The sequence below is a fragment of the Pleurodeles waltl genome, chromosome 4_1 (assembly GCF_031143425.1).
Source record: "Pleurodeles waltl isolate 20211129_DDA chromosome 4_1, aPleWal1.hap1.20221129, whole genome shotgun sequence".
Lineage (NCBI taxonomy): Eukaryota > Metazoa > Chordata > Amphibia > Caudata > Salamandridae > Pleurodeles > Pleurodeles waltl.
In genome coordinates, this window is record NC_090442.1 from 130917208 (window position 1) to 130945083 (window position 27876).

Genomic DNA, 27876 nt, shown 5'->3' on the forward strand with positions numbered 1-27876 from the left:
TAATTTTTACACTCCAATTTCGAATTCCTTGGCATTTACAATGCATTTTAAAAATTGTAATTGTACATTTAGCCACTTTATTTATGTACACGCCATTTAATATGATTTGATTTTCTAAGCAGTCGTGGACCCCCTGAGGAGGCTTTGCGGACCCCCAGGGTCCCCGGACCACAGGTTGGGAAGCACTGCACTAGATACAACTAAGATTACATTAAAATTCACAATTGCTTCATAGTATATACTTGATGCATTTGTTCCTATCAAATTAGCTAGGTCTGCTTTGAATCTACCTCTAAAGTGCATAGGATAGGGTTCGCAATGCCTACTCCTCTTTCGTTTCTTTCTCGCACACACGTACACAACCGCTTTTCAAATATTCAGAATGTGATGAAACTTACTTTTTTGGGGTGCTCATCCCTTCCTGCAAGCAAAAGATAATTCGTATTCATCAAATATTTATTATTTTCAAGTATATGTAATGGTGCATATGTGTATCATAAAGCAGATCAATAGTTCATATGGTACTTAGCTTCAACTTATATATTAGTTTTGGCCCTACACCCAATTATAGCTTGTTTTCTTAGCAATCTTTGGCAATATGCATATTAAGATGGACCAGGAACATTCTCACCTTTAACCCCTTCTGTGCCGCGGGCGTAGTGGTTACGTCCTGCGGCATAGTGCTCCTGTGCCGAGGATGTAACCATTACGTCCTCGGCCCGGAGCCCCCCCACACCCCCAAGGCGGGGATGGAAGGGGAAGACCTTCCCCTTCCACCCCCGCCCCCCATAATGACGTCAGCGCGTGATTGCGCGCTGCATCATTACACAATGACTTCCAGTGCGAGTATGGAGAAACAGGTGAGGTTCTCCTCCGGCGGGTGGGGGGTTTGGGGCAAAGAGACACCGGGGGAAAGGAAAGGCTTTTACACTGGCAGTGAAGCTTTTGTCGGAGAGGAATCTTCTGATGAGGAAGCCACACTCAGTGCAGATGAAGGGCCTGTTTCAGAGGAGGACACTGATGTGCCATTAGTGCAGCAACCAAGGGCTGAAAGGTTTCCCGTTAGAAGACCTGAACTCTGGGTTGCCCCAAACATGGAGCAGCCACAGTTGCCTGCCTTTACTGGTCTCCCGGGGTGTAGAGTCAATACAGAGAACTTTTTGCCTGTCAATTTCTTTGAGTTATTTGTGGATGATGTGTTTTTGGAAGAGATTGTTAAGCAGACTAATTTGTATGCGGAGCAGTATTTGAGGGACAACGCTGCTAGACTTAGGCCGCACTCTAGAGCTGCCCAGTGGATTCCCACAAATTTGGAGGAGATGAAAAGGTTTTTAGGTTTGACTCTTTTGATGGGGTTGATAAGGAAGCCATCACTGGCTTCTTATTGGTCTACTAGTCCCTTGATGGCAACAGCTATATTTCCTGCAACAATGAGTCGTAATCGGTATTTGCTTCTTCTTAGGATGCTGCATTTTATTGACAATGCATTAGCCTTGCCACAAGATCACCCTGATTCTGACTGTTTTTTTAAGATTAGGCCTGACCTTGATCATTTTGTAGATCGGTTTTCAGAGGTCTATGTTCCAGGCAAAGAAATAGCTGTGGACGAGTCTTTGGTCTTCTTCAAGGGTTGTTTGGTTTTTAGGCAGTACATTCCTAGCAAGAGGGCACAATGTGGAATTAAATTGTATATGCTGTCTGAAAGTGGTACAGGATATGTGTATAATTTCCATGTCTACACTGGTAGGGATTCCAGTATTTACCCCCCTGGTTGTCCTCCCACTTTTAGAGTTACTGAGAAAATTGTGTGGGAACTTGGTAGACGACTGTTCAACAAAGGTCACCATTTGTATGTAGATAACTTTTACACAGGAGTACAGTTGTTCAAGGAATTGTTTAGAGTGGACACTGTTGCTTGTGGCACAATTTGTTGTAACCGGAAAGGCTATCCAAGGGAGCTTGTCTGTAAAAAACTTCAGAGGGGACAGTGCAGTGCCTTGCGGAATGATGAGCTGCTAGCTTTGAAGTTTTCAGACAGGAGGGATGTCTACATGTTAAGTACCATCGATGATGAGAGTACTTCCCCCAAGACTGTTTGGGGCCAGGTTGCTGAAGTGCGCAAACCTGTGTGCATTTTAGATTATAATAAGCACATGGGAGGTTTAGATAGAGTTGATCAAAGGTTGGAACCTTATACTGCTATTTGTAAGTCTTACGTTTGGCATAAGAAGTTAGCAATTCACCTCTTCCACTTAGCAACTTTTAATGCTTTTGTTGTGTTTAAGGATAGGTCGCCACAGTCAAAGATGACATTTGTGAAATTTCAGGAGTCAGTGATAGAGAGCCTTATTGTGGTGGAACAGGCCAGAGTTCCTAGAGAAGCAGTGGTGGAGGATGTAGCTAGATTGAAAGTTCGCCACTTTGCTGAGCACATTCCTCCCACACCCAAAAAAGACTTTCCAGCTCAGAAATGTAGAGTGTGTTTTTGAAGAGGTATCTGGAGGGAGACTTGAATGTACTGCCCAGATTGTCCTTCAAAGCCTGGGCTGTGTGTGGGTGGTTGTTTTGAGAACTACCACACCCAGAAGAATTACTGGGAACAACCATCAGTGTAAACCGTTTGTTTTGTACTTTCATGTGTTCAGTTTCATGGTTAGCATTTCTGTCATGTACTTAGTTAGAGCTTTTGTGTTTGTAGTTTTGTAATTATTTCTAATTAGTTAGTGGCTTCTTTGTTTAAAAAAAAAAAAGTGATGCCATTGTGTGTGGAGTGGGGCTTGACTGAGGGTGTACATAGTGTACATATTGACTTGCTGTTGGCCACCGCAATACACTGCCAGCCAAACACCAGTCCACACTCTCCCATCAGCTGGTGTGATTGCTGTATCAGGCATGGGGGCGTATGTAAGTGATGGGCCCTTGAGTGGCGCTGTCTGTCGATGCGAGTGTTGTAATGTGCTGGGCCCGTGGCTGGCCGCGTGAATGGTCTTGTGCATGTCATGTATGAAAGGTGTGTGAATGGACTGTAAAGCGGTTGGTGCCTTGCCGTGGCTTTACAGCTCACGAGCTGTGTGAGTCATTGGTTCAGTTTTTTGGCCTTTCAGTTATTAACAGTGCATTTCATTTTTGTGAAGTCTCTTGTTAATAAAATTTGATCCACTGAACCATCACTCACCCTTGTGCCAAATCCAACCAGTATGTATGGTAAAAATGATCAAACCTGCTCCGCTGTAATCAGGCGTCGCAGCACACCTGTGACAAGCTAGGTGCCTCGGGTGGGACCCCGATGATGAAGCATGCCACCAACTTGGTTGGTGGGTGAGAGGTCTTTTAACATAACCTAAGTGTGTTTCTTTTCACAATTTTAGTATTTGGAACATCACATAAGTATGTGGACACACCAAAATGATCTATTGTAAAACTACCTGCGTTTGGGGGGGGGGTGGCATCTATGGTTTTGGTCCCGGGTGCGGCCTTCATCTAGGGAAACCTATCAAACCCAGACATGTTTTAAAAATAGACACCCCAAGGAGTCCAAGGAGTTGTGGCTTGCCTGGATCCCCCAACATTTTCTTCACCAGACTCCTCGGCAAACCTCAAAATTTGCATTAAAAAATCATATTTTCCTCACTTTTCTTTGTAGGATCACCGCTGCCGCACAAATTTCCTACTACCCAGCATTCCCCTCAGTCCCCCATGTAAAATGATACCTCACTTGCATGGGACCCCAAAACAGAGTCAGCCTAAAAGATGTATAAAAGAAAAATATATGCTTATCAACTCGCTGTGCTATCCCCTCAATCTCTACAAATTTTTGGCCTTTTTCTGTTGCAGGCACCTGGCCCACCTGCACAAGTGAGGTACCATTTTTATCGGGAGGCTTGGGGGAGCGCTGGATGGAAGGAAATTTGTGGCTCCTGTCAGATTCCAGAACTTTCTGTCGCCAAAATATGAGGAAAAAGTGTTTTTTTGGGCCAAATTCTGAGGTTTGCAAAGGATTCTGGGTAACAGAACCTGGTCAGAGCCCCACAAGTCACCCCATCTTGGATTCCCCTAGGTGTCTAGTTTTAAAAAATGCGCTGGTTTGCTAGGTTTCCCCAGGTGCCGGCTGAGCTAGAGGCCAGAATCCACAGGTACGCACTTTGTAAAAAACACCTCTGTTTTCTGTGAAAAAATGTAATGTGTCCACGTTGTGTTTTGGGCCATTTCCTTTCATGGGTGCTAGGCCTACCCACGCAAGTGAGGTACCATTTTTATCGTGAGATGTGGGGGAAAACAGAATAGCAAAACAAGTTGCCCCTTGTCTTTCTCTACATTTTTTCCTTCCAAATGTAAGGCAGTGTGTAAAATAGACGTCTATTTGAGAAATGCCCTGTAATTCACATGCTAGTATGGGTACCCCAGAATTCAGAGATGTGCAAATAACCACTGCTTCTCAACACCTTATCTTGTGGCCATTTTGGATATACAAAGGTTTTCTTGATACCTATTTTTCACTTTTTATATTTTAGCAAATGAATTGCTGGATACCCGGTATAGAATAAAAACCCACTGCAAGGTGCAGCTCATTTATTGGCTCTGTGTACCTAGAGTTCTTGATGAACCTACAAGCCCTATATATCCCCGCAACCAGAAGAGTCCAGCTGACATAACGGTATATTGCTTTTCCTCAGAGGGGTGAGGAGGAGCGTAAAAAGTAGGCAGGATGATGGACTGGCCTGCATGAAAGTTTGCTAGATAAGCAGACATTTGAGGTGAGCAAATTTAGAGTGTCGCTTGTGTTGCAGGGTGCTCCTTACTAGAGCAGCTCTCCACCTAAAATTGGGAACTTCCCAGAGTTCTCCTTTGTTTTTTGCATAATTTATGCGTCACTCTAACCCTGAAAGGGCCTTGGTTTGATATATATATATATATATAATAATAATGTAATGGCTCAGCTTATGTAATTCACCCAGAGACACTCGCATGCTTCATAATGTTTAAGTGACATGGAAGATTAACTGTTTAAAGCGTGCAAGTGACGATAAGAACAAGTAATATGCCCAGAACCATTTTGGCTTTTAAATCTACTCAAGAATAACTGTGACTGGGACATTTAAATATCGGATAACACATTTGACTATGGCGGCGCCTTGAACTACGTGATTTATGGGGACATGTTAGTCCTCTTTTACTTATGAGCATACTGATTAGAACAATTAATGAAAACTATTTAAAGTGTTTGCAAGTGAGTGTTTCCTTTTTTATCAGCATTTGAGGAAGGCAAGTAGCCGAAACGCGTCATGCTGTGTGAAATAATTATCCTGGGAATCCAAAGAGTGCTCCGTGGCCTCTGAAGTGGAGCCTGTTTGTTTGTTTTATATATATATATATATATATATATATATATATATATATATATTGGTTGCTGCCAATAGGCAGTTATAGTTAGGACCCATAGGAAGAGTGTTTTTTGTTTTGCCAATAACTTTGGCGCCACTTGGCGAATCTTCACAAAATTACTTCAGCGAGTTCAGCTGCTATCTTGAGAGTTTCTGGATGATCCTACAAGTGGGGGCTGAGAAAAAGGGGGGATTCCAAAATGTTTTCCCCATCCATTTTCCCAGAAAGGATTTTGAAGATGACTGCATCCCGAACTGCTGGACGGAATTGCACCAAATTTGGCAGAAAGCTAGCTCCTTGTCCAGAAAGTGTGCTTTTTAAGTTTGTGTAAATCCGTTCTGTCAGTTTGTAGTAATTAGAGATTAAATAATAGATATATCTGGGACGTGGATCCTCCGTGGATCCAACTGTCCCCATGCTGATATCTGATTGGCTGGCAACACTTCAACAAAGAAGTGTTGGCAGCCATCTTGGGACTCAGCTTCAACGAAGTCCCACCAAAAAAGATAAAAAGAAAAAAGAAAAGGGGCCAAGGTAGGATCACCCTGAGCCCCTAGCCTTGGTCTAGGGGGTCCTTCACGGACCCCGCCAAGCCTAAAAAGTATTTTAAAAGAAAAACAATCTCAGAAAATGCATTAGGATCTGCAGATTTTTCCGATATTTAATAAAAAAAGGGCGTTCTCCCCTTCTCTTTTTTATTTTTTCCCCAAGAGTGCCAGGTCCAAGGACACTGGGGGATTGATAAAGGAGGAGGGCACCTGGGGTCCTCTCCTAGGGCTTCTATTACAGGGATGTGGAATTCCTATAGCCTGACGCCCGGGACATCTTGTTTGGGGTCAAGGGCAACAAGTTTTTATGTTTACTTTGTCCTTGGGACAAGTAGGCCCAACCCCCAGTAGCACAAACAATTTTGCTGCCTGTTTACAGAGAGTGGAACGCTCTGCAGTTGAGGTAATGTGTTTCCAAAAGATAATGCTGTCCGAACTTGTATTTATGGTTCATTATTTGAAAACCTTCATTATTAGGGTGAGTGCTGTAAATAAATGTTTTAAGGTCACACTTCATTACTGAAGTTGGTTCCAGTACAAATAAATAAAACGTGTATACACATGTTTGAAAAGTTTAGGCTATGAGGCTAAGTATAATGCTCCCAGAATGCTCTCTGATTATATGCAAATGAAGTGTCATTTAGAAAAATGTGTTGATGCATGCTAGTATTTCCCAAAAATATTTCTAATGGAAAATCAGTGTAACCATTTTCAACACGATTATGGGAAGCATGAAAACAAACAAACACTGACAAAGCCAACTGATCTGACATATTTTTATAAGTCTTTTAGTTTCATCAATGCGTGTCTTGTTTTGACATGGCTTTTGTAACACTTTATTGTTGTGGGAGCTACCAGGCCCTCAACATTGTAACAAACACTGGCAAAACCCCCCCAAAAAGTTTTTGAACTCTAAAAGCACACATTGCCACCAGCGGCATAACAAAGGCCTCGCAGCCGCCCTCCAGGGGGCCCCTTCAGCACAGCACCTGCCCTGAGTGAGTCTGGAGAGGGGGCTCCTCCATGTTCTTTGCAAAGGGGCACCCTCCAGTTTCGTTACATCACTGATTACCACTGTAGTTCCTGACACTGAACAAAACTACTTTGTGTGGCAATATGCTCCTTGTGGAAGAGCAGAATGCGATCACTCACAGTAAAGCCAGCCGAAAGAGAGAGAAATAGAAGTTTAATAAAAACAAAATGTCTTTGTTAACACCAGACCTAATTAGGGACCAAGACCCACATGCAGGTAGCTTTTTGCATGTTGTAAACAGCGACTTTCGCTGTTCGCGACATGCAAAAAGCACATTGTGATGCACAAACCCAGTTTTGCGATTCGGTAACCTGGTTATCGAATCCCAAAACGGGTTTACGACTCGCAATTAGTAAGGGGTGTTCCCTTCCTAATTGCGACTCGCAGTGCAATGTAGGATTGTTTTGTGACCGCGGGCGCAAACCAATCGCAGTTTGCACCCATTTCAAATGGGTGCTAACACTTTCGCAAAAGGAAAGGGATCCCCATGGGACCCCTTCCCCATTGTGAATGTCACTGTAAAAAAAAATTCAGAGCAGTCAGTGGTCCTGCGGACCACTGCCTGCTCTGAAAAAATGAAATGAAAACGTTTCATTTTTCGTTTTTGTTATGCATCTCGTTTTCCTTTAAGGAAAACGGGCTGCATTACAAAAAAAAAAAAAAAACTGCTTTATTGAAAAGCAGTCACAGACATGGTGGTCTGCTGTCTCCAGCAGGCCACCATTCCTGTGAGGGCCGCCATTCGCGAGGGGGGTCGCAAATTGCGACCCACCTCATGATTATTCATGAGGTGGGCATTTGCGAAGCCCTTGCGAATCACAGATGGTGTCAGGGACACCATCCTACATTCGGATTTGCGACTCGCAATTTGCAGGTCGCAAATCTGAACCTACCTACATGTGGCCCCAAATTCTTAAAGAAAGTCACAAAAGTGCACCCATGGTATATGTCGTACCCCTATAAAATATTTGTGAACTGTATTTTAGCATGGGTAAATACAATGTGTAGATTTGCTTATGTAAAAATCTATTGAGCATTTGCAAGTTCATTTTCCCTCCAGCCACTTTCTTCCCAACCCTGGATGAAGTTCTAATTCTGCCACTGTCAGGAGTAAATGTCCAACCTTTCTTATTATGGGAAAATATTAGAGAGAACCTGGTAAAAATCTTTAAAACATGCATGTTAGTAGGTTTGCAGACTCAAAGGCATTCCAGCACTGGAACTATTGCTTACTGCTTCCTCCAGCCCCAGTATGCAGATCTGCAGAAAGGTGGCAAAATAAGGAAATTGCTACAGTAGGGATTGAAACTGCAAGTATTCAAGCCCTACTATGGTAGTAGCCCTGGCATAATCAGAGAGGCTATAATCAGAGCACTTACATAATGAGATTGCTGCCATAATTTGTCGCCACACTACATGGCACCAAAGGGACAAGTAGATCTTTTTACAGGACAAGTAGATTTGAGAAGCAACCTGTCCACTGGACAAGTAGATATTCTAATAAATTCCACACCCCTGTATTAGCCACGGGGACCACCACCTCCCTAGGGATAAGATGCAAAAATGTGCAGGGGAGGCATATGGGTATGGTAGCTATTACTTGTGGCCTAAAGTAACTATAACTCTCGCCCTCACCATGCACTGCTAATTACCCCATATATTACAGCACTCATGACAACTCTTATAACGCCAATAAAGATATGAATGAAACATTAGAAACTAAACTATTGAAAAAAAAAAACTGTGCCTGGCAGGGGCGCGAGTTATAGTTACCTTAGGCCGCGAGTTATAGTTACTTGAAATAACTCTAACTATAACAGTGAATTTCTACATTTCTTTAATTATATTTCCTAACTATAATGTCCGTGTAACATTTTGTTTCTTCAATGAAAAACACACACATATATATATATATATATAAATATATATATATAGTGAGAAAAATGGGCTGACTGCAGAGGCCCCCAAACTTTTGGCCCCCATTTATCACTTTTTTGCTGACTGGTGTTTTACTGACTCTGATGGTGCCCTGGGTACTGCTAACCAGTCCCAGGGTGTGTGCATTGTGTAAAATAAGTATGCAAATTAGGCTAATTATAATTGGCTATGCCAACCTACCTATAAGTACCTAGTATATGGTAGTGCAGATAGTTTTAGGGACCCCAGCATAGGCAGTGCCCCCATAGGTACACTGCTGAGGTGCCTTTTAAAGGCAGGCCTCCCTGGCTGGCTGCTTTTAATTTAAAGTTACATGCAAATTTGACTTTGAATTTGACATGAAAGTATTGAACTACCTTATTTTTACATATAAGTAACCCCTAAGGTGTGCCCTATGTGCCCCCAGGTTTGGATGCAGTGTAAATATACGCAGGGACCATATAAAATATGTTCTATAAGCCCTGGTGAGACAAAATAGCCAAATTATTTTTCCCTCATTGTAGTGAATAGGCTCCATAGGCTAAAATTGGGAGACTTTATTTTAGTTAATAACGTCTTCAAAGAAGCTGGATATGGCAAGTTTGGTCTCAAACTGATTGTTATAATAAATGCAACAACTTGCCATTGTTGGATTTTTATATAACTAGTTCAGGGGAAGAGTTTTAGAACTAGTTTCAGCTCTGTAGTACCCTTCTCTGATTGTCCTGCCTCTGGCATCCTGCCTAGCCTGCCTTGACGAGGTCTGAAGTGGCCTGTGCTGAACACAAAGGAAGTGCCTGGGGGAGGCGATCTGCCTCAGTAGATGGTAAAACAGGATAAGGGGAGAGCAGCCAAACTGGGCTTCAAAGGAGGGAAGAACATTTGGAGCGACTCAGGACCTCCCCCATTTCCTGCAAATACAGACAATCAGGTGTCCTCTTGATTAGATTAGGAGAGGGCAGGAGAGGAGTCTTTTAAGGATTTTTAGCCACACCAGTGGGTGGACCCAGCCAGACCTAACCTCCAAACTTCAGTTTCTGCCATGTTGGATGTTTAAGGAGTGTTGCTCTCTGAGATTAATTTTAGCCACACTTTTAGTGGACTCTTCAGGGACCCAAACTCCATAAGTTGCAGTGGTGCAATGTGGGAGTTGTGGTCCTAGACCCCAAGAGGCAAATCAGAGCCTATGAAACCTTGACTGGTGCTGTGGACCACTTTCCTGAATCAAGAAATACTTCTGAAAGTAAGTGTAACAGTGTTACCTCATAGGTAGCCTGAATCTGGACTTTGTTCCTGTCCAGTGTAACCTTTTTTAACACTTTGAGCGCTAGTTGCTTCTATGTGCTAGAAAACATTAATTCATAAAAAATTCATATCTCTGGTTACCATTATCTGACTTTAATCGTTTTGGTGTCATTTAAAAGATAAAAATATACTCGATTTCTGTAAATTGGTGTTTTGTGTTTTACTTATTTACTGTTTTGTGATTTTTAAATGCTTTACACACTTGGCTCCTAAGTTAAGCCTTGTCGCTCTTTACCAAGCTACCAAGGGTTAAGCAGGAATTCATTTATTGAGATCTGAATGGACCTACTGGGGGTTAGCAGCCTGTTATTCAGAGTGCCCTTACCAATAATCCACTTTCATGTTTTTTTAATTTAAAGTATTTGTAATTACTTTATGTTAATCCAATCAATGCCTTCATCCGTGAGTGGTGATGTTGGCCGCAGGGCCAACCCCTATAACCACTTAACCCTGTGCCACACATGCCCTTTGGCTGTATGTGGCAGGGGTTGGCTGCAGGGCCTAGCATGCACGCAGGCAGGCCCTCCAGCCAACTCCCTATAACCACCCAACGCCGTGCCATGTGCAGCCTTTGGGTGTGCACAGCAGCTTTTGGCCACAGAGCCTGGCAGCAGGCCTACCCCTCAGCACTCTCTGCCCTGGCTGGGTCCCAGTGGGACCCCTGGAACAAGGTTGGGGCTCAGGGTATTCCTACTCTGCCCTCTTTTCTTTTTTTTTTCTTTTTTTTTGGGACTTGGCTGAAGGTGAGTCGCAAAATGGCTGCCAGCACTTCCTGTTTCAATTGTCGGCAGCAGGTCAAAGCTCAGCATGAGATCAGGACCATTTGTGAAGTATTCACACTTCTAGATATACAAATTTGGATTTCCTTTAATATCACAAAAGCTACTAAGCAAATTTACACCAAATAACAAAAAACATAATCTGCGGATCAAAATCGACCTTTCTGCTACATTTGGTGTAATTCTGTCCAGCGGTTCGAGCTGCAGACCTGTCTAACTGGGCTACGGGAACTAACATGGGAAACATACTTTTTTTACCCCCACCCCCTTTTCTCAGCCCTTGCTTGACAGATCACTTCAAAGCTTCCATACGCAACAAGATATAACTTGACACTTTTTTGGAAACTTTTGTGAAGATTCGGCAAAAGGCGCTAAAGATATAGCCAGATCAAAAAATGCTTTTTTCTATGGAAACCAGGTCCTAACTATAACTACCTACTGGCAACCGCCAGTAAGTAATATACATATATAAATATCTGTACTTCTTCTAGAACTCTTTCAGTATGCAGTGCTGATACTGCAGGAACATTTGACTGATTCCTGCATGTGTTTATACATCTTGGAGAAGTGGAGGCACAATGGTTAGAGCGGCAGACCTCTGATGCAGAGATCTGGTCTGGGACCAGGGCTCAATTCCCTTGGACCAGATAATTCTCGCCTCAGTGTCAAATCTAATTAGTGGGTCCCACTCTGTAACTCTGGGCATTAGCTTGCTTAATCTCCACAACGGCCCTCCCAGTGCTTGGATGCTTGGCTTCACCCTGGGGCTGTCCAGGAGTGGGTGCCTCACAGGGAAAAGCCAGGAGGGGTTCCACAGCGGTATGCATAGAGTGCCTTGAGACCCTAACAGGTGAGCAGTGTGCTATACAAGTGCAAAGTTTACCGTTTTTTACATCTTGGCCAGAGTCATCACTTACACAAGTAACCAAGATCCCTCTTTGTTTTGGCTTGATCAGTAAGGCTGGTACTTACCTTAGCTATCCATCAATGAGTCCCATAGTCCAGCATCATAATCGCTCCAGTAGCTGAAAATGTGTATCCTTTCTCAAATGTAATTCTTCTTGCACCTAAGGGGTATGAACATTAACCTGCTCGAGAACCTTTAGCTGATTCTCTAAAGACACTAGTTATTTCTCAACTGACTTCCCAAAACCATATGTTGTTCTAATTCAGTGTCTCCTTATTACGACCTTAAGATTTTCCCATTCAATGTCAGAGGCTGTCCCATCATTTCCCCTCATCTCCGGTGGTGTTTCTGAATACAGGGTCTTCTAATGGAAATATTGGTCTATGATATGATAAGGTTCAACAAAGATATTCAGTATGGGAGAGTGATGTATGGCCGCCCTTCAGAAGGTATAGAAAGTATTTGTGAGTGGGCTCTATCCCAGTTTGTGTAAAACACACTATTAGTCGCCCCAGTTATATCAGTATGTTTTGCTAATAGACTAGATTTATTAAATAAATCTTTGTGTTATGGTGGATTCTGGGTCACCTGTCACTATACTATCTGATGTTATATTTAATACAATTTGGATAAAGAAAAGTTTAAAGACAACAGATATCAATCCAAAGGCTTTTTGAGAATGTGATATTACTATTTTAGATTACTTTCAGGATGTGTTGAAATTTAAAAGAAGATAGATTTTTACTAAAATATATGTGGCTGTGAAGAAACATGACATAATGGGTTGGCAAGACCAAGGAAGTCAAAGTATATTATGAAAGCCTTGTACGAATAATCTTTTGGTTTGGATGAATTTCCTGTTTTGAGCGTGAATGGGGAAAATGTGAGAAAGAACAGGTTGAAAAACTGATTTTTGAACACAGGATAAAAATTAAAAGCTGATGCCAAGCCAGTTGTTAAAACATTTAGACCCATACCATTGTCTGTCAAACCTGATGTGAAGAAGTTGCAGAACAAGTTGTGTACACAAGGTTTTTTCAAACCCGTAGAATCCTGAGTAGGTTTTGGCTGCTGGTATAGCAAGGAAAAAAAACAGGTGACATTTGTCTGTGTGTAGATTTTCATTCTATAAACCGAAATATAATTGTTGGTTGTCACCCTCTACATCGTATTCAAGATATGCTGGCAAATCTGGGTGGAAGTAAATATTTTTCAGCTATAGATGTGCGATCATCATATCATCAAATTCCCCTTTCATTGGAATCTCAACCTTTGACAACTTTTGTTACGCCTTTTGGAGCATACACATATTTACGGATTCCTTTTGGTTTAGCATCTACAGCAAGCATATTTCACAGGATGAGGGGCATGTTGTTTGGTGATGAAACTGGTATTCAGGCATTCCAAGATAACATTTTGGTTTTTGTGGATAGCGTGGAACCGCATAATAAGAGATTAGAAGTGGTGCTGACGAAATCTTTACAGCATAGTATGATTGTGAATAAAGAATAATGCACATTTCTGGCCTCATTTGTTGAATACCTAGATCACGATATGATGCAGGAAGGTATTAAACCTAAATTGTCTTTAATTAAGGCAAGTCAGGACGCTCCTGTTCCCGAAGATAAGGAAGCACTTCTGTCTTTTTTAGGTTTAAGTGAATATTACAAAAGGTTTGCTCAGGGATATGTATTTGTTGTGCACCCATTGCACATTCTTTTGAAGAAGGGTTCTAAATTTGAGTGGACAGATGATGTAGGTAAGGCATTTGAGAAAACTATCAAGCTTATTGTTCATGCACCAGTTATAAAGTCTTTTAACCAAAATAAGCATTATAACAATGGATGCTAGTGCATATGGTTTAGCTACAGTGCTTAATAAATGTGTAATGAATGTGTGCAAATACAGCACAATCAAGAGAAAAATGTGGGCATGCTCATGGCAACTAAAGAATTTAAAATATAAATTTGGGAGACGTCTTGATTTATTTATGGATCATAAACCTTTAATTTATATGTTAGGAAAAAGTAATTCCAACAAAGCTTCTTCAAGGTTAATAAGGTTGTTATCTCGTTTGCTGGACTTCAATTGTAATATTAAGTATTTGAAAAGGTGGAAAAAATGTAAGGTTAGATTATCTTTTTTGTTTGCCTGTTAAGGATGACTATTGCAATGAAGACATTTGTGATAAGGATGAAGGTGTTATTACAGTTGTGAATGCCACAGGTTAATCTAAAGTATTAGAGGAAGAATGGACAGGGGGTTAAAGTGAAGATCATTTGTTAACCAAAGTTAAGGATTACATTGTTAAAGGTTGGACATGTGAAAAGGTGTTGGATAAGGAGTTGGAAGTCTTTGCTCAAGTAGCCTCAGAACTAGCAGTTGTTAGTGATATAGTGCTTAGACTAGATATGTTGGTATTGCCATTATGTTTGAGAAATTAAATAATTTGCATCACTCATGAAGGGCACATGGTCATGTCAGCAACAGTGTCTAAATGAAACAATTTTACTGATGGCATGGACTTTGTACTCAAGTCCAGATGTTTGTAGCTGTAAACAATGTTTATTGCCTAATAAACATTGAAAATTGACAGCAAGGCCATTAAATCCTACTCAGTGGCATGAGGAGCTGTGTAAAAAGTTAGGATTGGATTTTGCTGGCGCTTACAACATTTTGTTGAATGATTGTAAATATCTTGTAGCGGCTGTTATTATTTTTTTTAATTGGGTTTATAATACCTTTGTTAAAACAGCTGATTCAAGCAGTGCTATTACATTTTTAGAACAATTGTTTCATGTTTCCCCAATACACATTTTGTATTTTTGTAAATGTTGCAGTTCTTTTTACAAACATTCTGTAAAACATGTTAAAGTACCACTCTATAATGGTGTGTCTAATGGTTTAGTGGAGATAGTTTAAATCGGTTTTTAAAAGAAGGTGTGCAAACTGCTATTGTAATTGGAGTTACAAGGCTACAACCCTTGGTATCAAAGGGAGTTCTCTTTTTCCGTTGCTTAGGGGTAGGATACCAGTTTGTAGTTTGAATCCAGCATGGGTTAGGAGAAAGTAGGTTCTTCTGATGTTAGGATGGTTGTGTCAACGATTCAGGAGGTAGTCTTGGCTAAATAAGGAGCAAGTAATGTGTATTTTGACAAAAAGAAGAGAGTGAGATGTATGGCTATTGGAAATGGAGATTTTGCCATCAAAAAGAATCGTTTTAAAGTTGTGAAAGGTGAATCTATGTTTTCTAGTCCAATCCAAGGTGCGAGAGTGCCTAAATTTGCAGCTTTGTTGGAAAACAAAATATGGTGAAATAAGAGTGCATTAGCGAAATTACTGAGGAGCAATATACAAACATGAGGAATGGTGATCAAGGAAATTATGATGGTGTTAATTTGGATATCTTGACAATGCTCACAAACAAGATGTGGTGATCAGTGTGATAGAAACATCTCAAGAGGTTCATGGTGATTGTCAACATGTTGGTCAAATCCCAAAGTAAGAAATAAAAGCTGTAGAGTAAGGTCTGTTCCTGTGAAGTTAAAGGATTATGTTTTAGAATGATATGTGTTTATTTGTGTTTACAGTGCTTAAGGTATATGTGTTTTCCTGTCATTCAAGTTTATTGTTTATTATTTATGTGTTTAGAGAGATTTTTTTTTTCTTTAGGTTTTTTAAATTTTCTGTTTTGCATTGTTATGGAAAATATATGTTGTTATATTGGGTTTATAGTTTTAAGGATTTGGGTTGGAGAGGTTGAGATTGTTTTGATGTCATCACAAAGAAGGTTCTTAAATAGATCTTTGCTCCAGCCATTCAGTGAGAAGACATAGGTTAGATTTCTTGTGGCTTTTCTGATGAAGAACATGACTATTTGTTTCAGCTTTTATTTGCCTGGAGGATCTACACACATCAGACCTCTTACATGCATTATTACTTGGCCAGCCTTACTAAATAGTTGGCACACAGAATTTCCTGTGTGTGAAAATTCATAGGAGGACTTCCTGTTCTTGTGGGCCTACTGGAAGACAAAAGCGCTAAAACGCAACTGAGTTCAGTGGAGTCTCGCTGCAGGACAATATATTCTCCTTTGGACTCTGAAGTCGTTGAACTCCCACCTTGAGTATTCTTTCAGTGGAATACCATCTATGCCGGTAAGTCAAAATGGTGTGATAAGATGTTGAATTGATTGTAAATGGGTAGACTGAGCCACGGTCATCATCTTCTTTAATCTGTTAATTTATTCCTAAAGAATCACATTATAGTTGGATTAGTGATAAGTGAGAAGCTGGATGGTGCTAGCTCATTTTTACCTTGTCAGCAGATGTAAATGTCTGCAGCATAAACAGAAAATACTAAGTCGGCTAGATGCCTGTCTAAAGAGCATGAGCCCATATCCTTTGTGCCATAATTGCACTGGCTGGTAATGAAAGAAATATTGCATTCAAAATGCTGTGTCTTAATTTTAAACATGTCTAGGGAATCGTGATGACATTTCTAGAGGTTAAGATGATGCTATAGGTCTCACTTTGCGCTCCAAAAAATCCCTGCAGGTTGAGAACCCTCCAAGTTTTTTAAGCTCCAAAATGAGGCTGCTACTGTACTGCAATTCAGGTATGTTGTTTTTATCTTCAATTTTCTCAACTCCTTAATTTGTTTGCACATCATTTAATACTATTGGGGTAATTATGAACCCCGGCGGTTCAGACAGCCATGCTGGCGGCGGGTGCAAAGACCGCCACCGGCATGGCAGTCTGAACTGCCAAATAATGAACACAGTGAGGGACGCCTATGGCGGCCCTCCTCCACTGCCAGGCTGCCGCCGACAGGCAGCCTGACGGTGGAGGGAATCATTTTCTGACAGGGCAGCGCTGCTAATGATGCCTTCTGCCACTAGCCTTTCCCTGGCGGGCCCCCCGCCAGGGAAAGGCTGGCGGAAGGGGTGCTCCAGGGCCCCCCTGGGGGCCCCTGCACTTGGCATAGGCAGCACAGGGGCCCCTGTGCAGTGTCCCATCGCGCAGGTCACTGCCCGATTTACAGGCAGTGATCTGCGCGTCGGGTGCAGCTGCGGCTATTCAGTCAATTTATTTCAGTTAATTTAAAAATGTTCGAAGTAGACCAGGATAACAAACAATGCAGAGGAACAGCTGTTGTGGCCAGAGTGACTATGTATAAGTAAAAGCACTGGATACTGAATCATGATCTCTAATGCAAAATCTAGATATTTCTTTCAAATATCAGAACTTTTTACACTTTTTAAAAATATTACACTCCACATGCTTCGAAGACTGATTTAAGCACTGTTTTGGAGGAATTAGGCTCATTATGTTGAACAGATGATAATGTATGCGTAGGAAATCCTCTGGACACCACACTTCGATTTATAGAGTCGTTAGAGGTTTTTGGCCTTATTTTTAAAATCTTCTTAATGAAATCATTTGAAAAGCCATTTACAGGATCCCCTTTTTTCCTGTGGTAACCATATTGTTGAAGACCCAATCCCTTTAATTTGGTTTGACCATTTTGCTGTATCATTTCGTGTTATCTCCCCTGGCGTGCTCTTTCTCGCTATAACTCCTACCACATTATTAAACAGAAATTGGAGAATGTGTCATCCTGACTTAATGAATTCATGATTTTGCCAGTGCTGTACTGTTATTACAATAATGACCTTTGTATCATGGCATTTGATCTGAATCATCTTTACAAGAAACCCTTGCCAAGTTCACTCCTTTAAAAACTAAAAAACTCATAAGATCAAGAGAGAAGAAATCAGTGATTTACACCATGGATTTATGATTTAAAACTTGCTACCTGGAGTAAAACTGGAGAAGGTATTATTGCTCAAATTTTATATGTTCTTACTAAGAACGTGACGACTCATACAAGGCCTAGATTAAATTGGCAAAGTATGCTTTTTATAACAAGCAACTAATCATTATTCCTGACATGCCAACAGAACTCCATCGTATCACAGACAAATTGATCCCTCCATTCTCAATGTTAATAAAACAACTTTTGCCACTTTCTGTGATGATTTGGTAGAACAAAGTTCGAAAACATAAGCTATTTTATTATTTCTGAGCAAATCCCATAACCATCATTTTGTGAAATGGCACCTAACCAAAGTACTTTTACTTCTAAATGATAAAATCTGTAATTTATTTTGAAAGAACATTTATTGGAATTTGTAAAGAAATTTGCATGATCACCCCCAAGTTTTAGGACTTATGCTGCTCTGGTTTTCTGACTCTGAAGGTGCACGAAGTCCTGTCAAGCAGGCCTCAGTGCCAGCACTCTGACTATTGAAACGATATGTCTGATTGGCTCACCCACAATTAGTATAAGTTAACTTACTTGTAAGTCCCTAGTATATGGTACCTGAGGTAGCCAGGGCCTGTAAGTTAAAGTGCCCCTTGTGTACTGCAGGACTTACTGTGCACCATGAGTGTGACAATGAGAAGCATGACTCCCAAGCAACTATTGCTGTATAGCACAGCAGTTTTTAGACTGCTAACTTGACTTAAAGAACTTAAAGAAATGGCAAAGTCCAAACCTTCTTTTTTACGTCTAACATTGGCCAAGACCATTTGATTTTACTAAAATCATATGTATAATACCTGCATAAATGGGTTTTCAGCCACATCTCTTTATTCACTTGCCTGTTCTTGTCTCGTTCACATATTGCTTGCACCCAATACAGCGTACAGCATGGGGCATGGATCAGCCTACTTCAGTCACTGGCTAACTTCACTTAGATTGACTGAATTTAGACCTTTTATACAGAACGCATTCACACACAAGATAGTTCCCTTTAGTGCCACTGTTTTTGTTTTTATTACTTTATTATTACTTCATGGTTACCTTTCTTTGCAGAACTACCAGATGAGAGCATAAGGCATATTCCAGCTTTATCAGTTCTTGTCTCCTGACAATGCTGTTGTAAATTCCTTTTGAAGTGGCCTTTGTTTATTTATCTGTTGTTTTCTTCTTACAATTTTCAGCTCACCTGAACTCTGAATATAAGCTCATGAGGCTGCTCTATCTTTGCAACCCTGTCTGTCTGTCATCACTTCTTTCTTTCTTTCGTTCTTTGCTTCTTTATTTCCTTTCTTCTCACTTTCTGGCTTTCTTTCTTCCCTTTTTCTTTCTTTTTTCTTTCATTTGTTCTTTCTAGCTTTCTTCCTTATGAACCTCATTTTCTTTTTCTTTCTTTCTTTCTTTCTTTTTCTTCTAGCCTTCCTCTTTCGTGCCTTCTCCCTTTCTTTCCTTATTTCCTACTTTCTTCCTTTTCTTCTTTCCTTTTTTCTTCCTGTCATTATTTCTTTCTTTCATTTTTTATTTCCCAAAAGCAATAAGTTTGCGGCCAATGCCTGACCGATCGACTTTTTTAAGTCAATGATAGCCAAAACCTTTTGATTAGTGCTTTCCAGCCAGACTTCATCCATTAGTCATTAGTAGGTTGTGTCATTCACATTTTTCTTTTCGCCCATTCCAGCATGCATAAAGGGGCAATGTGTGAGCCAACTTCAGCCATTGGCTGACTTCTCAATGATGTATAGCTTGCTGCCCTTTCACAGGGAGCATCTCAACTCACAATGTTGTTCCCTTCAGGGCCAAGTAGTACTATGGCAATGTGTGCTTTTTGGAGACCAAGACAACATTTGCCTTTAGCCACTGTTTTTGTTAAGATTTATGAGGACCCCACAGCTTCCCTTACAACAGTGGTTCCCAAACATTTTCGACCCACGGCTCCCTTGATCTATTGGCCACTGGCTGCGGCTCCCCATTATGTTACTTTTTGTTGGCGGGTGGGGGATGTAAGCCTGGCCTAGGGAGTACATCCATTTTTCTCCCTGAAAAGAATTGGGATGACGCCAATGAAGGTATTGTAATTCTATATATAACTGTAAAAAATAAAAATGTAACAGTTGTTTAATTACAGCATGCATAGGGTTTTTTAGTAAGGGGAAAATATTGGTTGACGTAACCCTAGTAAAATGGGCAGGTCTCATTTTTATGTAGTTATAACATAACTGTTTAAATATTGTGAAATGTAGAATCCCTTTAGTTGTGTTTAACCACCAGAGGGCGCTCAAGGACAAAATTAAAAAAGAGCTGCTACAACGGAGTAGTTTTATTTTGTACGAACTGGCCCAAGGGCTATAAATAGCTCAGTGGTTCCCAAACTGTGTGCGGCGCCCCTGGCTAGTTTTGATGGCGCACCAGCGAGCCGCGGCGCACAGATTGGGAACCACTGCCTTACAATAAAGCTTTGCAAAAACATTGACAAAATAAAAGAAGAATTGCCAAATGTCTGGTCGCAAATGCCAGACTTTCCGGCTTTGCCAATTTTTGTTACTATTTGTAAGTCTACCCTGAGCCCCAAAGGCAGGGTGCATTATTTTAAAAAGCTGGACACGTTTCAGTAACTTTGCAAATCCTGGGAGTAAAAAACCTGCATTCTTGTTTTTTCTGTAGAAAGCCTTGTACCCTGTTGATGAGTACAGAGTTACAAGCTGGCAATTAAGCCTTGATAATGCCTGAATGGAACTACTAAATATGATACTTCCATTAAAACTTACTTGTTGCCCTAGAGGAATTTAATATAACTTTTATGGAAAGGACAACTTTAGAAAGTTGCCGCTTTTTTGCCCAGACAGTTCCTGACAAGAGGTGTGAATGGCTCTCAGGAAAAAAACACAACAGGCCTGCCAAGGGACAAGCTGTGATCTTCTCATGGAAGGATGGCTGTTAGACTTTTCATCCTTGGCGTGGCCTCCCTTAACGTTTTGCCTCTGTTTCCCAGGTTGTTGATGTGTGCTTGTTTTTGTTATTCTGGGCACTTTACCACTTCTAACCAGTGCTAAAGTGCAAACATATTTATGTGATTGGTTTATCCATGATTGGCATATTTTATTTATTAGTAAGTCCCTAGTACAGTGCACTAGAGGTGCCCAGGGCCTATCGATCAAATGCTACTAGTTGACCTGCAGCACTGGTTGTGCCACCCACATAAGTAGCTCTGTAATCATGTCTCAGACCTGCCATTGCAGTGTCGTGTGTGCAGTTTTAACTGTAAATTAGGCTTGGCAAGTGTAAACACTTGCCAGGCCTTCACCTTCCCTTTTATTACATGTAAGGCACCCCTAGGGTAGGCCCTAGGTAGCCCCAAGGGCAGGGCGCAGTTTATGGTTAAGGTAGGACATATAGTAATGTGTTTTATATGTCCTAACAGTGAAATACTGCTAAATTCGATTTTCACTGTTGGAAGGCCTGTCCCTCTCATAGGTTAACATGGGGACTACCTTTAAATCTGATTAAAGTGTAGATTCCCTTTGGGAGCGGATGGACATGTGGAGTTTGGGGTCTCTGAGCTCACAATTTAAAAATACATCTTTTAGTAAAGTTGATTTTAAGATTGTGTGTTTGAAAATGCCATTTTTAGAAGGTGAGCATTTTCTTGCTTATACCATTTTTGTGACTCTACCTGTTTGTGGATTCCCTGTCTGGGTCAGTTTGACAGTTGGGCTTGTTGCACCTCACACTAGACAGTGACACAAAGGGAGCTGGGGATCTGTGCTAGGACGGAGGGGAGGAGTAGTCACTCACACCTGAAAGGGCTGTGCCTGCCCTCACACAATGCAGTCTCCAACCCCCTCGTGAGGGTCTGGGGCCTGGCCTGGGCAAGGCAGGATTTCACAATCAAGAGAGACTTTGCTTTGAAGTAGGTCTACTTCAAATGAGAAAATGGGTATAAGAAGGGCACCCAAAACAACAAACTTTAGAACACTTCTTGAAACCAAGAGGAACCTCTGTCTGGAGAGAGCTGAGGAAGAAGAGCTGTCCTACCTGTGACTGTGCTTTGTGGAGCTATCCTGCAGTTGCTGCTTCTGCCTGTGCTAGAGGACAAAGACTGGACTTTGTGTTGCCTTCCTTCTTGTGAAGATCTCCAAGGGCTTGATTTAGAGCTTGCTTCCTGTTGTTTAAGTCTCAGGGACAGCAAATACTTCTCTCTGCCAGCACCTGGAGTCTCTGGAGAGACTCCTACCCTGACAAGTGGTGCCCATCCAGTTCCTGGGACCCTGAAAGGAGTAGCTGGCAACCCAAGAGTGAGAAATCCACGCACAGAATGCCGTGCGGGGAAAAGATCGACAAGACTCCGATCTGCGGCTAAAAAAATCAACGCGCTGCCGTCTTCGTGGATGAAAATTGATGCTGGCCTGCAACGTGACCCGAAGATCAACACCCGGGGCTGGAGAAACGACGCCCAACATCGCCAACGGAGGCTGGTGAGATCGTAACCCGCGCTGTGTGGTTTTCGGATCATCGTGCGGCTAGATTTCTGATGCAACCACCGCTGGGCGTGTAAAAACAACGCAAGGCCTGCCCGGACCCAAGAGTGCTGACCGGATTGATGCATTACTGTGCTGCGGAGAGAAGAAACGGCACATGCCGACCCGAGTAAAGGAGGAACGACGCATGGTCTTGCTCATGAGTGAAATCAACGCATCGCAAACCCTTTTTGACACACACTTGCCTGCACCCAGGATACATTTTTATGCTAACAGTGTTAATGTGCATTTATAATTACATGAAGACTATTTTTGCATTTTTAGTGTTAACTTGACTTGTGTATTGTGGATTTTTGTCGTTTTAGTCTTGTTTTGTTTAGATAAATATTTTCTATTCTTCTAAACCTGTGTTGTGTCATTTTGTGGTGTTTTGATTGGGTTACTGTGTGTGTTGGTACAAATATTTTACACCTAGCACTCTGAAGTTAAGCCTATGACTCGTGCCAAGCTACCAAGGGGGTAAGCAGGGGTTAGCTGAGGGTGATTGCCCTGACTAGAGTGAGGGTCCTTCCTTGGACATGGGGTAACCTGACTGCCAACCAAAGACCCCATTTCTAACAAAGGCCAAGCAGGGTGTGATCCCAAAAGGTGAGTTTCAAAGGGGAAGCTGCCTTTGCAAAGCAAATCCTAGTCAAACACAAGAGGGTCTGCTCTTTTATTTTAGCATACAGGCTGGCATTTTGGACAGAGTGGGAGAAGCCACTGTCAAGCCGGTATTTCCATGGGCATGTATCCCCAGGTAGTCACACCTCTGGGATGGACTAGGGAGCTCCACACGCCAAGAGGAGCATTCTGCTATGTTGGGAGTGGGCAGTATGGGGCGATCTGGGCCAGCTACTTGCCACACTTTACAGTAAGTGGGAAGGGACCAGGTAGCCCATTGGCTTGTAGTCACCACATCACCGAGGGCAAGAAACTGATACAAAAGTAGAACATCTAGCATCCAAGCCACAGATCACATCTGAACTGGAGAGAGGACCAAAGGACTGTCTGGTGTTCCCTGGACTCATCAGCAAAGAGAGGCTGCACCAAAGACTGGATTGGGCTAGCAAAGGATGATAAATTACTTACCTGTAATCCTAGTTCTTTTCCAGGGGATTCCTCATCAAAGTTAAAAGCACTGAATATTCCTATCCATGTGAAGGGACCGCGGAGCATATACTAAATACATATACTGCACTGGGCTAGCAAAGAGGGATAAGTTACCTACCTGCAATCTTAGTTCTCTTCCAGGTAATCCTCATCATAAGCACTGAATATTCCCACCCACATTCTTGTCCTACTCACATTTCTGTAGAGCAGAAAAAAGAGAAAGCACAGAGTGCAAAAAAACACAGGTTTTATTACAGCAGATTGCAGGCATTGTTAGCCAATACGCCATGTTAGAAACAGTAACAATGAAAAATAATCACCATGCCTTTAAGACTTCCAGGACCTCCAGTATCCCACCATGCCCTAGAAGTGAGAATGAGTTGACAGTTAGGTCAGTTCTTTTGTTGGGTGATATACAGAAGTATAGACCACCATATATAACTTTTGTCTGCTACCTTCGTTCTGGGAAGTGGACAGGTTGCTTATGACTTTGATGAGGATTCCCTTGGAAGAGAACTTGGATTACAGGTAAGTAATTTATCCTTCTCTTCCAAGGGATCCTCGTCTCTAGTCTTAAGTACTGAATAGAGTAGCAACCCCATCCTTCACCCTTGCAGATGACGCAAGCTAAAAACTAAAGCTAATAACATGCTTATCTAAATAGATTTCCTAATGAGGCATGACCCACTTGTGCATCTGCTTTCATGTCCGAAGCTAGACAACAATGTCTGGTAAAAGTATGCACTGATCACCAAATGCCTGCTTTGCAAATTTTGGCGATGGGAACATTCTTTAGCAGAGCCGCTGTTGCTGCTTTTCCTCTTGTAGAGGGATTTGGGCCTACCAGGTAATTGCTTATTGGCTAGCTGGTAAGAAAAAACAATACAAGAAACTATCCATCTTGAAATAGTTTGCTTAGAGGAGGCGGAGCCCATCCTCATTGTTCCATAGTTGAAAAACAGATGGATGGACTGACTAATGTCTTTTTTCTTGTCCTGATAAAATTTCAATACTCTTTTCAAGTCTAAAGAATGTAAAGCTATTTCTGCTTGTGTGACTGAGTTAGGAAAGAAAGTAGGTAATTGTACGATTAATGTGAAAGTCAGATACTACTATGGAAGAAAACTGGGGTGAGTTCCGGTTGACATGATAAACTGTGTAAGGCTCTTTGGCCTAGAGAGACAGAATTTCGCTAACTCTGCGTGCTGAAGTGATAGCAACCGGGAAGGCAGTCTTCCATGGAAGGTGTTGTAAAGAGGACTTATGTATAGGTTCAAAAGGTAGACCCATGAGTTTTGACAGTAAAACGTTCAACTCCCAAGGAGGTGAGGGGGAGTGAACCGGGGGAAACACCTTCTTCAAACCCTCTACAAAATCTTTAACAACAGGAATTTGGAATAATGATTTTTGAGAAGGTGATTTTTTATAAGCAGTAACTGCAGCAAGGTGTACTTTAGTAGAGGTGATCTGTAAGCCGGAGTGATCTAATGGAGAAGATAAGGTAAAATTACCTCCTCCTGGCCCAGAAGTAGATGATGATTATTCTGACCTCACCACAAGTAGAATCGTTTCCATTTAAAGGAGTAGAAATATCTAGTGGCCGGTCTCTTTGAGAATGTCCATGGACTACTGTGTTGCAGGAATTCAAAAGCCATTCTGTTAAGATTAGTTAGGGAAGGTTGGGGTAGTATTCCTTCCCTCTGAGCTTTTAAAGGAGATCCCGTCCGCACGGCAGTCTCCTGTGTGGTCTCTCCAACAGTTCCACCACTGGCGAGGCCATTGTGGGGCTATCAGTATCATCCTGGTATTGGCTCTGTAAAGCTGGTTTATGACTGTTGGTATTATTGGAATTTGGGAAAAGCGTATAGAAATGTCTTGGACCAGTCTATCAAAACTGCATTCCCCTTCGTCCCAGGTTGGCAGTAACTGGATGCATAGTTTTGGCATTTTTGTTGTTTATATCTGCAAAGAGGTCAATTTGAGCTTGGCCTGATTCCTGAAAAAGATCTTGGATGGCTTCTTTGTTTAGAATACAGTTGTGTATTTCTTCGAAGCTGCGACTGGAAGATGAATGGAGGAGATTGACAGACCTCTGACCTGTAGCCACTTCCATAAAGCTTGTGTGTCCCGGGTTAGTGCGTAACAGTGCACCCCTCCCTGCTTGTTAAAATACTGCTTTGTGGTTGTGTTGTCCGTCTGTATGAGGAGAGCATTTGTCTTTATGGATGGATTATTTAGAATAAGGATGTAAGACTCTTTTACTTGTTCTGTTTAGTTTTTATATTGCTCGTATTTTCCATTTTTAAACTGGCTAATTTTAACTGGTGTGTTACTGATCCTCCCCTGACCACCTCAGGTCCATGTTCAGTGGCCTCAGGTGGTTTCTAGCTGTCTCCAACATTGGTGGGTTCTTATATCCAAATTTCATTATGGGTTCTATTGTTCCCAGCCCCCGTCCCTACCTGTTAGCTGTCTGTTGCCTCCTCTGCCCCTTTAGTTCATCCTCTATCCACGGAGTCAAGCTCTCATCAGGACAACATCTCTTTTCCTTCCTTGGGGCCTTCTAGAGCCGCCATTTTGGTTAGCTCTCTAGTCAACACTCCTTGCCTTCAGTCCCCATAAAACAGGTGTGATGCATTGGACGTGCAGCGGATTATTTACAATAAGGATGTAGGACTCTTTTACTTGTGCTGTTTAGTTTTTATATTGCTCGTATTTTCCATTCCAAGCTTGCCAACACTACTTTGACTTTGGAAATCCAGTTTGGTCATGCAGAAACTGACACTGGTCCCCCCAGCTTGATCCTGGGATAGGGCCACTAGCTCAGGAGGAATCAACTAGCTTATTCCTTTTGACTGTCGGTCACTAGCGGCGCATAAACTTGACATCCATCTTCTCTTGAATGAACTCTCACTGACAGCCCTGTTCCTTACAGAGACATGGCTTTATGAGGGATCATCTCCTGATGTGGTTTTGGCACTCCCCCAGGGTTGCTCCATAAATAGGCTAGATAGAAGCACCTCTAGAGGTGGAGGAATAACCATTATCTATAGGGAATCAGTAAAACTTACCTCTCAGCCTCTATTGCTTCCTGGTTGTGAGAGTATGTTTTTTACCTACACCCTTAACCCCCAATATACATTTTCAGGGGCTTTGATTTATCGGCCTCCAGGACCCTCCAATATTTTCATACAATCCCTCCCTGACCGCATTTCAGATCTAATTTGTTAAAAAACTAATTTTACTCTACTTGGTGATTTCATTATTCATGCAGAGGACAAGGACAACCCAGCTTCCAGATCCCTTCTGTGTGATCTGGCTACTCTGAAACGGGCTCAATTAGTCAGTGGTCCTACACACGTTAAAGGCCACACCACTGACCTGGTGTTTAGTAACACAGCCGGGTTAACTTCCATGCCCGCTCCCTTTGGTTTGGTCACATCATTTTCTGATAACACTTAATCTCGCCACTTCTGTTTTCTGTAGACCCCCTCCTACTACAACGCAACCTTACCGCTGTTGGCACAAACTTAAAGCAAGCGACTGGACCAAGGCCCTTGAAGATCTGATCATACTGCTGGTTTCTCAAAGGCATTCAATGGGTGGATTACTAAAACTTTCGATATAGCACTCCCGTACTCAAATAAAGCAGGGACCCGAAGAAATAAAGGTGCTCCTTGGTTGTAAGCGCCTGGAAAGGAAATGGAGAAAATCCTATGACCCCTCTTTAAAGGGGGATTATAGGAATGCAATCAAACATTTCCATTTGGAAATTAAGTTAGTCCAGTCTACCTATTATGCCTCAAGAATTGAACAGTCCTCCAACTCACCTAAGGAGATCTTTCAAATAGTTAAATAGGTTGTGCAGCCTAATAGGCATAGTGAGCTCTTGGATGCCTCCCAACAACATAGCAACAATTTATCACTCTATTTCCAACAGAAGATAGTAGATATTTATTCGGCCTTTTCTGGAAGCCTATATCACCCCCCAATACTACAGGTCAGGACATCTTACAAGGCATTTTACTTTCACACTTCTCTCCCCTTACTGAAGATTTGGTTTCTAACTCATTAGCGGCACTGAAATCGGGCTATCCTCTTGACCCTGCCCCCCACATGTTCTTGCTTTGGGTGCCTCTGTTATAGCTCCCGTTGTTACCGATCTTTTGAACTCCTCCCTTAATGGGAGCATTGTCCCGGATCAATCGAAACATGCCATAGTCAAGCCTTTACTGAAAGAGCCTTATCTTGATGCAGCCCTTTTGAATAACTATAGTCCTATCTCTCTGTTGCCAGCAGTGTCTAAAATAATAGAAAAGCATGTGAACATCAGGCTTTCCCGTTTCCTTGAAGATAACGACATTCTCCATCCCACCCAGATGGGTTTTAGGTCACTCCATAGCACAAAGTCGGCACTGCTAGCGGTCACTGAGGAGGCTAGATGGCGCCATGATCAAGGTGGTGCGATGGCCATTATTCTTCTTGACCTTAGCGCAGCTTTTCACACTGTGGATCACGGCATACGTCTTTCGAGATTGGTGTAGCTCGGAATTAC

General features: G+C 41.9%; 1 protein-coding gene across 1 annotated transcript in view; it reads right to left on the reverse strand.

Annotated features, from left to right (window-relative positions):
* LOC138288481 (E3 ubiquitin-protein ligase TRIM39-like) overlaps nt 1-27876 on the reverse strand; it is a 232599-nt gene that overhangs the window by 54376 nt on the left and 150347 nt on the right. The window contains exon 7 of the mRNA XM_069230037.1: nt 399-421. Coding sequence (XP_069086138.1) covers nt 399-421 — 23 coding nt within the window. The remainder of the gene's footprint in view (nt 1-398; nt 422-27876) is intronic.